Source organism: Rhagoletis pomonella, unplaced genomic scaffold (genome assembly GCF_013731165.1).
Source record: "Rhagoletis pomonella isolate Grant_MI unplaced genomic scaffold, Rhpom_1.0 Rhpom_scaffold_00004, whole genome shotgun sequence".
Taxonomy (NCBI): domain Eukaryota; kingdom Metazoa; phylum Arthropoda; class Insecta; order Diptera; family Tephritidae; genus Rhagoletis; species Rhagoletis pomonella.
In genome coordinates this window covers 9,421,137-9,437,071 of record NW_023458558.1, presented here as the reverse complement: position 1 = coordinate 9,437,071, position 15,935 = coordinate 9,421,137, and the positions used below count along the sequence as shown (strand labels likewise).

The following is a 15,935-nucleotide window of genomic DNA, read 5'->3' as shown; positions in this document are numbered from 1 at the left end:
AAAATCCAAAATTGTTGTCTTCGAGCTTTTTGCTGTGAATTCTTAGAAAATTTTTGGGTATGCATTTTAACAGCCCATGAAATTTTAGTATAACCAACAACGTGCAGCTAAAAACTCCCGTTGATTTACTACTTTTTTATTTTTTGTCGCTAGTCTTTTGTGGCTTTTTTTATGTAACAATTGCCTTTTACTAAAACTGGCGTTAATTTTTTTTATGAACAATCATAATGAGTAATTATATACCTGTTAATTTTTTATTTCTATTTAAAGAATCATTTAAATTATTTAGGCAATCAAAAGCTCCTCGGGTTTCCAGTAAGATGAGTTCTGAATGAAGAACTATATGTTCACCTTTTATCGATATACAATTTTTTTTTTATAAAGATAATACGAAAAACAAAGCAGGAGCGAAAAGTTTGATTTGGTTTTTAAATAAAACACACAAAAATCTCCCAAATTCAACAAAAAATATTTACCTTTTTACCAACCCAAATTTTGTCTACAAGTGGCAACCCTGTTTGAGTAACACTTTTGAATGTGTTTACGAGTGAGTGTCTGTGTTGGAGTGCGCGAAGTAGCTCCAGTGTTTCTTAATTGTTTACATTTATTTGTTTTTAATTTTATTTTTTTGTTTCGCTTTAAACCACGTGGAGGAAAGTTATTATGTAATATTGCAAGCGATGAGCTGAAAGTGAATGATAAAATTCTTTGGCGAGAGATAAAGGTAAAATTAGGTAAACAAATCGAATAAGCATTACGAAGGTGTATATATGTATGTACATAAATTGATGCATATGTAATGTTATAAAAGTTATACGAATAAATAAAAATTCCGTAAGATAAAATATGGATGTATGTATATTTTTCTATGCGCTTCGTCAAGCATCGAGCGATTACAACAAGAGTCATTCATTGCATGTGGCTGGTGGTGATGAAGGTTATGTAAGCTCATTTTCTAAATTTGTTGCACGTTCAATTTATATCACATTTCTGATTTTAATTTTTGATCAAACTTTAATTTAAAAATATTATTTTCCATCACATACTTTTAGATTTCAGTTTATTGTCATTTGCAAAGGTGTCTGAACATACGAAATGTCGTCAGAGGAGCACTATAAGTAGACATCGGATTTGTATGCTAAAAATTAAGTCTAATTTTGGATAGCGTTTTTTTTTTAATTCTAAATTATGCTTTAGGTATCTCATCCATACGTTTTGAAATCGATATTCTAGAACTCATTAAAACTGGAGCTTTTAAAAAGGCTTAAAGTTAGGTATGACAATCAATAACGGCGGTCATCGATTTTTTTTTCCCCACCTATAGCAACTTTTTTGTGTAAACATAATTTTATGTCGACAAAAAAGTTTCAATGTGTACACCAAACCAGAATCTAGCGAGTGTATTTTTTTTTTTTTTTGGTGAAGGTAATAAGTACCTCTGATGGAGTGCATATAATTTCGTATAATTAGACAACCGAAAATAATACTTTTTTAATATATCTTTACTTCTTTAATTATTTGCCAAAGCTAGTTTTCTCACTGAGCCAATTGATGTAAGTAAGTACGTAACTGAGCAAAATAAGTAACGATCTTATATGACCCGTTTAGATATCATGGCGCCAAAGGTCCGGTAAATTTTTATACCCGACGCCCATATAACGGTAGTTTTCAGATATACTCAAATACAGTTGTTGGCCTTAGTAAAACATACCAAATGGCTGAAAATGCTTAAAATCGGACAAACACCACGCCCACATCTCATATAACGGTAATTTAGAGAAATACGAAATCTTCGATAAATCAGTGAATATGTTAGATCATTTATTCAAAATTGATGTCTGCAATAACTATTTAGCAAAAAAGATGTTTGTAACAAAATTTTGGAAAGATATTGAAAATTTTTAAAATCGAACTAGAATTATGCCTGCTTTTCATATAACGGTAAGTTTCAGGAATGCTAAAATTTCGATTTTCGAAATTCGAATTATATCATTTAGTCCAACTGAACATGTTTGCGAAAATGTGTGAAATAAGGGCAAAACCACCCCTGTTTACCATGTAACGGTAGTTTTTATAAATGTAAAAAAATTATATTTAATACTTTTTTGCTTATTCAATATAGAAATAAGATACAAAAAAAATTTGTTAAAACTGGTTAGCATTTACCATTTCCAAACCCTTACGACATATTTTATATTCCTTCATTCTTTAAGATAATTTAAGATATTCCAGCAAAATCGGCGCACGTTTATAGCTTTTTACGCCAGCTTATATATGAATCTTGCAGTTTTTCATCGTGCAGTTTTTTAAGTAAAAACACTATCAGCTGATTGCCAATCCATACAATACACTAACACACTGAACCAGAAACACCAAAACACTAACCAAAAACACCCTGGCAGGCTGCCAGAAAGAACGGTAAGAAGAAGAGTTACGTTACTTACGTAACTGTACGATGGCTAAACTCTCCCACGGGAATCTCAAGGTTTCACGTCAGCTCACAAGCAACACGGAAAGCGTAATGTATATCTGGGCATTATGAACCAAAATACATAAATGAATTTTAGTTTTTCATTTAATGTTAACTAAAATCTAATAAAAAATACTCCCCGTTTATCTTTTCTTTTCCATTTATGTTTACATGCGAAAATGCGCAACAAAGCATTTGCTTAAATACATACATATCTACTTATACATACATATGTATGTGAATATGTAAATTACACACAATTCAACGATTTGGGTCAAGGTGAAGGCCACTTTGTTGCAGAAAATAACTTTCGCTTTTACATTTGCTTGTCGATGAACTCTTCGATGCCACAAAAAATCACTAATTATGTACAATAAAGAAACTTAATTGTGGTTATTGATAACAAAAAATGGAAGGCTCACGTTACAAATGCATTTAGGTGTAAAGAAATTGCAGCTGTATATCTACTTAAGTAAATAAACTTTTGTATACGAAATGTCTTGCGTATTTAATTTTTTTTTAAATCTGCGTAGAAGTTAAAACGAATACACTAAAATTTCGAAAATAAAAACTAGTTCAAGGTCAAGCACTTAGCGCGATTTCGTTTAGGCAAACACTTACATACATTACAGTGGTGGTCAAAACATATGGAACTGCAAAGAAAATATCTTACAAAGGCCGGTTGGCACATATTTCTTTTTAATAGCGTAGTCTTTAAAAGAGTAAATATAATCTATACATATAATAAAATTGTAAGAGGCCGATGTCTGTACATAATGGATATTAACGAAAAATCAATATGAGGGCTCTTTATTAGAGCAACAGAAGCCGAATTAACAATTTTTAGAATTTTCGTCTGTCTGTATGTTTGTACGCGCATCACTCGAAAAGGAATGCATTTAACTGAATGCAATTTTCACCGGCTATCAAACTGAAGAGGTTTAGGAAAATTTACTGCCGAAAATATTTTTGAGGAGGGTTGCCACCTGTTTAAAAAATTGATTCAATTGAATTGATAAAATAAATTAAATATTACAGTATCTACGGGTATCAAACAACACAAAAATACTTTGATAGTTAATAATAAAATTTCGTAAAATAATATCTGGTTGCAAATCCGTTGCTATAAATGACAGCTTCATACTAGCGATGTGTTTATGTTATCAAATTATCAAAGATACTCAAACGAATAGCTAGCTTCCATTCATCAGAAGATTTATTTCTCCAGATTTGAGGTAGTTTTCACAGGAGATTTTTTTGTTTAAAACTTTGAAAAAAGTTTCAATTGGATTCAGATCTTATCTTTGGATTAGAAACTTTAACATTTTCATCTTTTTGAAAACTAAACGCGTTGAGGAGGCATGTAATAAATACGTGTCAGCTTCTATATTCTATTTTTCCGAACGATTCGGAACTTAAAATTCCTTATAATGTCCGACTAAGCATATCATATTAAAATTTATTGGGCTACAAAACTATGTATATATTTACTCAACATTTTTCTAAGAAATAGAATAGAAAAATTTTAAATTTCGATGAAATTTTCATGCATCTTCCCAAGTTCTGTATGAAATAAAAAAAAATGACTCTTGTGGTTTTTATTTGTTAAATGAACTATATTTTTATAAAAAAGAAAAAGAATTTGGTATGGAAAATAAAAATAAATAAAATTGTCAATAAGTTGGGGTGTGCATATTTGTGACGCTTACTGTATATAGATAAGTAAAATCTTTAAAAGCGGTAGTTATTTCAGTTAGCTTTGAAAAATACGTAGTGTGGCATATATTTTGGCAATGCTTGTTCCAGGTTTAATAGCAAAAGTGTGAAGATCTCTTAAGCGAATAGTGATTTTTGAATATTTCAAACTGCAACAAGTCGTCTAAATAGAATTCTTGAAAACAGCCATAGAACCAGCATATCTCAAATAAGCCTTTGATATGATAAAGATAAACTTTTGGAAACGTAGATGTAGTTCCAAAAACTTTTACCACCACTGTATGTGTGCCTGTGTGTACATAAAAACAAGCGCAATATTTTGATTATTTGAATATTTTGTAATACAGTGCTTTATTCACCGCCGCAAGTGGTCAATGGACGCAAAGATATACTTATTAAAATATAAATAAATATTTTGAAGAAAAATGCAAGTACGAGTGTTACTCGTACGCTATAAATACACACATAGATAGCGTATGCATACATACACACACACACATATATATATATATATATGTATATTTTATGGGAGTCGAAAGCGCATTAAAGCCATTAACACTCATTTAAATTGCAGGTTATATGCAAATAAGCCAATACACGAATGCATTAAACCACAAAAAACTATACATTTTGCGTATGCATCTGTACATATATGAGTGTACATATATATGTACACATATTTGTATGCATTTAAACTAGCACACTGCCCGCTTAACAAGCCTTCATTTGTATACTAAAGCTAGTTAAGCTTTGATTTTCACACTTACGAAAATATCGCTGGAAATTCATCAAGCAACCATTCAAATGCGAAAGCTAATATTTGTATGTATTTTGAACTTTAGGCAGCAATTTACACGATCTACGCATGCCTTTTCAACCACATAAATATTCGTGCTACACTGAAGCTGACAGCTGTGCATCTTAAATCGTTTGTTGTAATATTCTCCGGACATGATTTGGTCCACTCAATTTACTTTGTAGGCGACAGCAAATTAAGTTAAGTGAAAAAGGCTTTAATATTTGCGAACATATTAAGATTGTTTATTGTGCATACATTTGTACAATTTACATTTACAGGTACATAAGTAAATATTTTTGAATTTACCTAATACATATGTACATGAATATTTCTACATAGTTCACATATTGGTCATTTGAAAGGCAAATAGTTAGGTTTGTTTTCAGCGAAAAAGTGATTTATGCCTGCAGATTTTAGTTACGAGTATGTGTAAATTGAAAATGTCCCATCTCCTGACGTAAACATAATTAAATTACAAAATAATAACTTCAATCTTTCTAATTTTTCAACAAAACTGGTGTACCAAATAAGACACACACACGTTACTAATAGTTTATTTATTGCTTTATAGTGGCAGGTCAATTTTCAAAAATGTCAATAATCCACGAGCTGTACAGACGAAAATAGCAGTTTTGCCTTAGAGAGAAGGAGAGGAATCATGTTCCATCAAGACAACGTGAGGCCTCACATATCGATGGTAGCTTACCACAAGCGCTGATAACTTGATAACGAAACAGTGATTTTTTTGGTAAAAATTTGGCCTCAAGAGGGGATTGTACAAACCGAGTGTACTGTTTTTTTTTTGCTAATATGTAATTACCAGTTCGTCTAAGGAACAAGCATAAAAGAACTACCTTCGGTATGTGAACTGGCTAAATACAAGCAACTGCCGCAGTTTTTATTACAAACGGTCATCGAGTACATACTGTATTTCATAAATATGATGGATGCTTCGTGGGTGTAAAAACAATCAAAAGAAAAAACATGCAGAATTTTATCAATTAAAATATATTCCCTACATGGCAAATATTTTCTTTATTTTATAAAAATATATTTGGGTATATTACATGTTAACTTTATTTTTATTTTTTATTTTATAAGATTCTAATTTCATAGTTGAACAAAAACTGAATTTTTGCAAAGTTTTCTACTGCTTAAATGCCTTTTTGAAAGCGAATATTTCAGGTAACGGCCGCCTTATCGTTTTTTTTTTCAAAAAATATTTCAAATAGTTATTTTTCAACTAAGCATTTAAATTGTTTATGAATAGTTTTTGAAACAAAATACAAGGTATTAACTATTATTATTATTATTTATTAACTTCTACAAGCACTTATTATACCGTGCGACAGTAAATTTTACACACAAAAAAATTAATATGTATATTCGCAAAACTATGGGCAAGTTAAAAAAAAAAAAATTGCTTGCTTTTTCCCTCTGACGTAAGGGGTTTTTTTAAAGACTTTGAAATTCAAAATTTATAATTATTTCAAAAAAAAAAATTTTTTAATTTAGTGCAATGCATAATAAAAATAAGGGTATCATATAAGAGAAAAAGTTCTGTAGAAATATAAATGATTTTTTGGTGCATAAGGACGAATAGGTATGGAAAATGTCCTTTGCAAATTTTATCTTTAAATATTTTTGAAAATTTGAAATATTAGTTTTTGAAAAAATTATTATTTGAGTACTAATATACATACGACCTCATTATCGAATTTCTTCCTGCAAACTTTATTAACTTAAATTGATAAAATTTTTAAATTTTCGATACCTATTCGTCCTTGTTTACCAAATTTTCTCTTTCATTTGGCACCTATATTATTATTCTACAGTGCATTGACTTTTTTAATAATTTTTTTAATTTATCATATCATTAAAATTTCAAAGTCCTTTGAAAAAAAAATGCTGACGTCAGAGTGAAAAACTAAAAACGAGGTTTTACTGTATTCGGCTCATAGTCTCGTGATTATATCGATTACTTTCTGTATTTTAAATTTTTTTCTTTTTGTCGCACGGTGTTATATTTCGGAAACTAAAATTTCAAAATTTAAAATCTGTCTTTACAATACATTTGTAACTAAGTACGATTGTGAAGAATTATTCAATAAGTTTCATTTCAAAATAAAGTGATCTAATGGAATTTTTACAAAAATAAAAAAATATATGTATATATATATTCCTAATTTGTCACTGCATGTACAATATGTAATGCGGTGAATCTAATTTTTATTGTGATTTAACGACACAAATAATGAAATTGAGTTATTTACGAGGCTAGAACATTTCCATGTACCATGAATGCGCTGAGTAATAGGAAAAGGAAATCGCACATTCTAGTAAAATATAGACAAATAGCAAATAAGCAGCAAATAACCGCAAAATATTTGTGTTTACAAACAAATAAAGCGAATTATATATATGTAAGTATTTAAGGCGCGTGTGTGTGGCATTACAATGAAAGAAACGCTCAATCACAATACACTGACTAATTGACTTTTCGACACATGTAAACAAAAGCCATAACAACAATGCCGCTGAGCAAACAATTTGGAGGTTATCTGAAGTAGGGTGTGGGAAGTTTTGGTGGTACAGCATCCAATTGGTAGCCATGCTCGTTGAAAGATAAATGTTACATTGGAATGACTATTGAATATTTTCCTCCTGTTTTTTTTTTAACAAAGCTATTATGGATTTTTAAGTGATTAATTGGATTTAAGTTATAGTAATTATTTCAAAAATAAAAAAAACACTTTGATTAATTAAAAGGCATATATACATACATACATATCGATATACAAATATGTAAATTATGTTTAAAAATTACCACATAGAAGAGTGCTTCACCTAAGTTCCCTCTTATTAAATAGTAACTGCAATATAGTTTTATTAATTATAAAACGACAGTCGCTGGTGCTCAAACATACATACATACGTACGTATATCTGTGTCGTACGACGGTATATTGTTGTGGCGCATCCAATTGGGTTTAGTCGCAGTCACAGCAAATAAAAATGTCGGTCGCATATGCGCACATACTAAGTACATAAAGTTGTCGTATGCATGCTTAGCTATTCAAAAGTTTGATTGACCTTGTCGCTTAATGGCTAACAACGAAACGTAGCGGCGGGGTAGCAGCTAGTGAGAAATACTCGTACATACCACGCACATAGACATATGTACGAACTAGTTTGATGCGTAAAACACATAGTAGATATATTGGCAATACCCACACCAATACACTCGCATTACGTTTCATTCACTTCATTCGTTTTGGTTTTATGCCTTTACGCAATCGCTTGGCGAATAATGATAAGGTGAGCGCCCAAGAAATTATATGTATGTAATATAAGTGTAGATATGTAAAGGAAAAATTAAAAATAATAAAAAGAAACTATTAATTTCGGTGATGCATAGCAACAGCCAAATAGTTTTATTAATAAAATGTACTACTGAGCGGAATTGTGGTAGACGGATGAGTCGTTGCAGCGCGCTCCGCCTTTCATACAAAAGACTTAAGCTACGAACTTGCGAACTTGCGAACGCCACTCGTGCCTTTGACGCCATAATACATACACCCCTAGAAATGCCGCCAAGTGTCGGAAAGGAATGCAAAGTATGCAATTATATTAAAATGTGGACAGTTTGGCACTTGGAACTATTGACGTGAATCGCTTAATTACTACGATTTGCCTGAAGTGAATCATAGAAAAAAATTTATTTGTGCTTGGAATAGAAAATTAAAAAAATTATATACATATTTTATTACCCAGAAACGTTTGTATGTACATATATATTTGCGTGTTGGCGTTTGAAATGAATGTACTTCAAGTTAAAACTTTTTGGCGAAATAACTAATAAATAATTTCATCCCAAAACGAGATTTTTGTTCGTTCATTCATTAATCGCACACGCGAAATTTTGAGGCTTGCTGAGTTCTTAATGAATGTAAAAAACGAGCTTATTAAAAATTATAAAACGATATCGATAACTAAAAATGCATATATATTTCGATAAAATTGATCATAAATATAAAAACAAAGATGTTCATAACAATATTATGTATAACGTTACAGGAAACATATCAACATGCAGGTACCGAACATGACAGTTATTGATGAAAACTGTCATTGAAAAATTTACTACGAAGGAAATATTCTACAACTAAATGGTACATAACACTCGTTTTCTTTTTTCACCGAGAATCTAGTTTCAAAAAAAAAAGTTGTATAATTTTTATGCAAAACAAAAAAAAATAATTACTTTTTATTTTAATTTTTTAAGTCCAAAATAACAATTTTTTTTTATTTGGGGCGGATTCTTGTTTTCATACGAATCGAAAATCAGAAAATTTTCCTATAATTTTCTATGTAAAAATTTCAAATTTTCGATTCGTACGAAAACAAGAATACCCCTCATTATATCGACCCCAGGTTCTTCAGTGCTAAAGCCTTCGATTTCGACTATTCTATTATATTTACTTTTTTTTTTAAGAATCCGATCATATAATCGGGCACACAACAATTATAAGTTTTATCGGAAAAATTTGTTCCATAACGGTAAATAGACGAGAAATATTTTTATATTTCGCCGATAAGTGTTATGCTGTGCAGGAGAAATATATTTTCTGTCGCCAATAATAGTAATCCAAAGTTTATTTTTGACGTCCTTTACTAACAGTTATTGCCCAACGTTTACTTTTTACGTTGCTTGATAACAGTTATTTCACTCCTCCATTTTGTTTTCATCATCATTTCCATATCCGTTTTTGTCAATATTCTTACCTTACAACGTTTATCAAACACCGTAGAAAATAAACGTTGGGCAATAACTGTTATCAAAAAACAAAAAAAATAAACCTTGGATTATAACACTTATCGCCGAAAGAAAAAAATTTGTCATCTAATAGCTGTTATGACACAACGTTTTCGTTAAATTTCAGAATTCGGGTAACGCTTTCAATTTGCAAATTCGAGATAACAGTTATTTTTGGTTCCTGCCTGGAATGCTTGGAACAGCTTTTAACAAACTCACTCATGATTCATGTTTCTGCCCCCGTTTAGTTATTTTTTTTTATTATAGAAAACTTTTTGATTATGAATGCTTGTGGCATGTAAATATGTAGATGCATATCAAATAAATATATTTTGCAAGTATAATTTTGGTAACGGCCACATGTTACGTGCCTGGCCAAATAATTGCTTTTTCATAAATTTCTAAACTGGGTTTTTCCGCACGAATATATGTATCTAGAAACAGAGCTATAACACAAAAATTCCGGCAGAAATTTTGCACAGACACCATCAAATGGAGCTTAAGGTTTAGCTGAAAACACGTGATTTTGCTTTTGATATTACTGTTTTTTTTACGCATGCCAAAACGTGCATGGAATTTTAATTTTTTAATATTTTTTTTATGAGGAAGATACGCACAAAATAAAGAAGTTGTATTCATGCTTTGCGCTCTTTTTAATTTTTTAAAGAACACCAAAATAGTTTCTTAAAGAGTCGCTTTTTTTGCAGCTACGTCTGTCGATTTGAAACTCTTGGCAACAATATATTTAAATAAAAGGGAATAACAATGTACAAAGACCTCAGTTTTAAAATGATTTATGTAGTTGTGTACATATTTTCGGTGTATGGAATACTTTAAACTTCCAAAGGCATATCATATCCACCAAGTTTTTTACCAAGCCTGTGATTACTTCTGAAGTGAATTTTCACTAACTTCATGTAATCACAATGATAATCATAACCATAATCGCCATCATAATCATAAACCCATTAAATAATCACAAATGGAGCGCAATTACATTTATGAAGTAAGTAAAACTTTCAGCAAAATCTCCAGATAAATTTAAAAAATTGCTGCGCTATTAACAATTAGCAAACACAGTGAGTCTAACGCACGCTGAGTCTTGTGAACGCAAATGAAATATGTTTGTATGAAACATCGACGAACAAATACTAGGTAACTTGATTTGCTTACACACGAAAGCTCGATTATTAAAATTAGACAAAAAAAAAAACGAATTTAATCAGCACGTTTTCGACACACTTTTCACCAGCATTCGCCGTGGCACCTTTCCTTCTATTGGCAGTCATTTATTAGTTAAGCCTCTCAACACCTGTTAAAATGGGTGCGCCTACGGCAAAAATTAATGAAATTTGAAAGCAAAAAAATTATAAAAATTTAAATTGTTACAAAAAGTTTGCCCGCGCTAATTTTCATTGGTGATTATTATGCAATAGTAAAGTTTCTATATATAAAAATGTGGCAGTGCGGAATTTCAGGCTTACCGTCGCGGACTTTTTATGTTTTTTTAATGCTACCTTATCTAAAGTAATTTTCATATTTTTAATACTTTGAGAAAGCAATTGATTTTATAGAAATGTTAGAAAATTTTCGCTGAACTTTATCGTTTTTTTTTTCTACCCGTAAATGTTTGACTAATGAGACAAATCTTTTGAAATTCAAGCAGCCAAAATGAAATATTATTTGAATTGCAATGGTAAGTTCTCACGGCAAAACATATGATATATGTATGACTTGCTTCTGCATTAAACTAGTCGGCAAAATTCGGAAATCTTATTAATAACACCATGCGACAGTGATTTTTACATATAAAAAATGAATATATTCGCGAAACTATTTGAAAACTCCAGTAAAACTGCGCACATAGTTTTCCTGCCTGATATCAGAATTTTTTTTTAAAGGACTTTGAAATGTAAAAACAATTATTATTTCAAAGAATTATTCAAAAAATTCGATGCAATGTAGGATAACAATAAGGTTATAATATAAAAGAAAAAATTCTTTAGAATTATAACAGAATAAATTGTTTGCTGCATAAGGTCGAATGGGTATGGAAACGTCATTTACACATTTGAAAAAATCCTGACGTCGCGACGGAGTCGGAGTGAAAAATTAAAAACGCAACTTTACTATATTTGGCCCATAGTTTCGTAAGTATATCGATTCTTTGGTGTGTTTTGATTTTTTTTTGTTTTTGTCGCATGGTGTAATCACTTTTAGGCTGGGCTTTTTAGCTAAGAACTTGCTAATGGGAGCTGTATTAGAGCTCGCAATAGCTCTGCTATTCGTAAGCAGACGAGATGGGTTTTTTTTTAGGAACGGATTTCAAATAAAGGCAGACTGCGTATCGTGGTGTTTATTGAGAAAGGTAAAATGGGTACAGCGTCGAGCAACGAGAGCCTATTGGTTAAAGGGATCATAGAAGAGGTCCGTGAAGTTCTGCGTGAAAAGTTTTAAAATAAAATTAATTTAGTGCCGTTCACTTCAACTTGTAAAGGTGCTGTTAAATTTGTGCTGACTTTTTTTTAGCAAATTTTTTCACTGCCTCTAACTCTTAACCTGTTTTTAAGTCAATTTAGATTTTTTGTGATCATCTGGTCACACTGCTCATAAGATTCATTCCTTAATAATCGTGATATGTTTAAAAACAATTGTCCTACAAAATATTATTTAATAAAATAAATCGTCTAAATTTAATTGGTCAACATACATAGTTTTATAAACTAAATTTTTTTTCATATTGCAGAAATGTTTTGTTCATTTCTTTAGTGTAATAGGAAATTTCTTCAGGTATTTATTCACAAGGTTTTCCTCTTATATTTCCTTTCCCACGCTAATTTCCACAGACTTCTACAGTCTTCTACATTTTTTAATATTTTTTTTTTTATTCGTATGTTTTGGAACGCCGGCTTCCCTTGTAAAAGCTGAAGCTGGCACAACCCAGAAACTCTTTTATCTCCCAATCAATTTGAAAATTTGAAAAGCGATGACCGAAGTTCGTTCTTAACTACATTATCTCCCCACCCTTCCACATAAATCAACCAAAACAGCTTTTTTATTACTATTGCGGCGAAATAAATAAATAAATAATAAAAATTATTGCTAAAATTTAAAAAGCCGACTCTAAGCTACATTCACTTAAAAAAAATATATATAATTAAAATTTTCACTTTTTTTAATTTACTACGTTTACCAGTAGATCGTGCATTTGGATTTCTAAAATTTATTTGTGTGCTTTGAAGTAGCAGACACACCCCCGGCAATCTTTTTTCTTCAAACATAACTAATTTGTTAACCAAATTCACCCACTCAAAATTTTTATTTCTCATAAATAACAAAAAAAAAAGAAACAGCAAATGACTGGTAAAAATACACTCAAACTAAATAATCGCTTACATAAATAGCCCAGTATTTGCTACAAAGTGTAAGCGCCAAAAAATGTTATTACAATTTTTATTTGCAATCAAACTCCTATGCTTTCAAAACAAATGCCATAATAATGCAGTTTTTTGCGAAATATTTTTAATTGCTTGGCTTTACAGTTTCGGTAATATTCATTAAATTATTAATTGCACTTTTTTCTAGATTTTGGGGCATTTGTGATGAGCTCGCCGAGTATGGCATAAATGTGTTGATTGCTTGCTGATTTGTGGCGCGATTGTATTTATTTTTTATTTTTTTGCTTTTGAAGTTGCAAATGCTCAGACGTTCGCACTATTTTTTCAATTTGTTTTCGCATTTAATTTTTTCATATTGTACTTACGCTGTTATCAACATTTTGTTTGCTTTGCAGTTGACTACGTCGGTGAAAGGCCGTCAGCTGGCGTTGTCGCTGAAATAGTCTCGACTGTTTGAATACTAATTTGTTTATGCTGCAATGCAAGTAAACAAATTAGTAATTGTTCAATTGGAATTTTTAACAAAAATTTATCGAAGTCATAGGTTTGTAATTTGCTGGCGACTGGTGATTCTTAAACAAAAGCTAAAAAACTCCAATATAACAATTGTTTGGCATTTGTTAATGTTGTACGTTGCTGTAAGGACAAAGCGAAATGAGAGACAAAAATTAATATTTGTTAAAAGGCTGAAACTTGGCGACGATTAAGCAAACCAAAACGAAGAAGGTGACACTGCAGAAATATTTTAACTTTTAATATTTGCTTTTTTGTGCATAAAATTTGTGAGAAAATCAGTGAAAAACACATATGTAGGTATATTATCGAGCTAGTTAAAAATATAGAAAGAATAATGGCAAATCAAGATGTTAAAATAATATACTAGAAAGCTTAGATCTTCGCAAGCTGACTCAAAAGCTTAATTAGCTTTGTGACACTCAACCCAATACTTTGGCTAAATTATTGATCATTCTTGAGCTCGTATGTATGTATATATATATGTACATATATTATATAGTTCACTCTGATTTGACCTAAACCCTGAACATCTATTTCGACAGAAATTATATTAAAATTAATTTTAAGTTGTTACACTTCTGTGGAATTAATCAATAAATATTGTGATGTGTTTTTCCTTTAAAAATCTTAAACAACTTTCCATGTGGCATCACATCTTAACTATTGTGTGCTTATGTTTACATGTCTGTTTACAGTCAGAGCGCGAAATTTATATTTCGATAATCTTGGCGGTGGCAAACAAGTCTAACAATTTGATAGATTCGCTGTGATGAAATTACAAAAAAATATTTCATCGTAATTTTCTGCGGTAAATAAAGCTGCAAAGCTATAGCGGTCAAGCCGTTGTTTTTACCGTAACATGGATTTAAAATGCTTAGTTTTAATACCAAGGACTCAATTTTAATTAACACACATACATTAGTTTTAAAGATTTAGGAAAAAAAAAAAAACGTAAAATACCTGTATAGTGCATTCATTTCAGGAATTGTGCTATGTACGATTTGCTCGGTTTTTCCAAATCGTTTTTTTTTAGATATATATTTAGGAGTACTTTTGAAATCTGGATTTTTCCAATATCGAATAAACTGTTTTTTTTTTTTAATCGAACAAAGCCTTTTTTTCGTTTCATACAAATCCTGACCTCTCAATAAAAGCTTTGAGCTCTTCGAAGTTGTCAAGGCTTTTTTCAGTTTAAGGGAAAACCCTAAATAGATTTAAAATTATGTCCTCATTTGGGTTTGAAGAGTATATCATACTTGCTTTCAATAAATTAATTAGACCTGCACTTTTACTCCATTGTCCTTCGAGGGCCGACCTGAAATTGAGCCAGCGACTACTCAGCTAGGGCGAGGCTGTAAAGGCACTACTTGGATTTGAGTCAGAAAAATATTTATTTTACTTTTTACCTAAAATAACTTTGAGCTTTTATTTTGCCTTGCTCTATTCTAAATAAAAAGCCTTCTTTACAGTTAATAGTTTTATTGTAATTTTTGATCATGGCCTTACACCAACGTAAGCATTTTTGCTGTATGTAAACTGTAACTCGAAAACCGGTTTTGGAAAAAGGCTAATAATTTAACATACATATTTGTGCCTTAATAGAATAATGCCACTTGAAATCAGTGATTGGCAAACCTATGTCTAAATATTTAAGTTAAAAAACTCAAGTATTTAGGAGTTTTCTAATTTCTTAAATAAAAAAACTTGGGTATTTAGGAGCTGCCCAATAATTAAGTACTTGAGACCAAGTTGATGTCTAAATACTTTTAAACTAAATACTTTATGATTTAGGACAAATTTAAAAAATTAACACCTTACCCTGCACTGAACTTACCTTATCACAACTCCCATCACCTCACTTAAATTCAACTGATCCTACCATACCTAAATTCACCAAATCTTAACTCACCACAACTGGACTCATCGCAGCCGTTCTCAGCACACCTCACCTTAACTTACAACACCTCAATTTTGGAACTATTTAGGGATTTTAGAGATTCTTGGGATTAAATCAGGATCAGGCGGGATCGGGATTCTTGGGACAATTAGGATTTTCGAACTGTTTTGGGATTCCCAAGACTTATTCCGGATGTTTATAGATATATTTAGCAATATTTTTTGTCGATATTGTTATCGATATATACATTTATCGATATCAAAACCAATACTGGCAACGATATGATAAACGATTCATATATTTTTCGATATATTTATTGATATT

The 15,935-nt window shown here is 30.8% G+C and overlaps 1 protein-coding gene across 5 annotated transcripts in view; it reads right to left on the bottom strand.

The window, feature by feature from the left end:
• LOC118736961 (ABC transporter G family member 23) overlaps positions 1–15,935 on the bottom strand; it is a 102,549-nt gene that overhangs the window by 18,479 nt on the left and 68,135 nt on the right. For 2 of the 5 annotated variants that reach the window (XM_036467141.1, XM_036467142.1), the window contains exon 3: positions 13,564–13,834. The exons of the other annotated variants lie outside the window; for them this stretch is intronic. In XM_036467141.1, coding sequence (XP_036323034.1) covers positions 13,564–13,577 — 14 coding nt within the window. In that variant the 5' untranslated portion in view covers positions 13,578–13,834. The remainder of the gene's footprint in view (positions 1–13,563; positions 13,835–15,935) is intronic. 5 annotated transcript variants of the gene reach the window in all.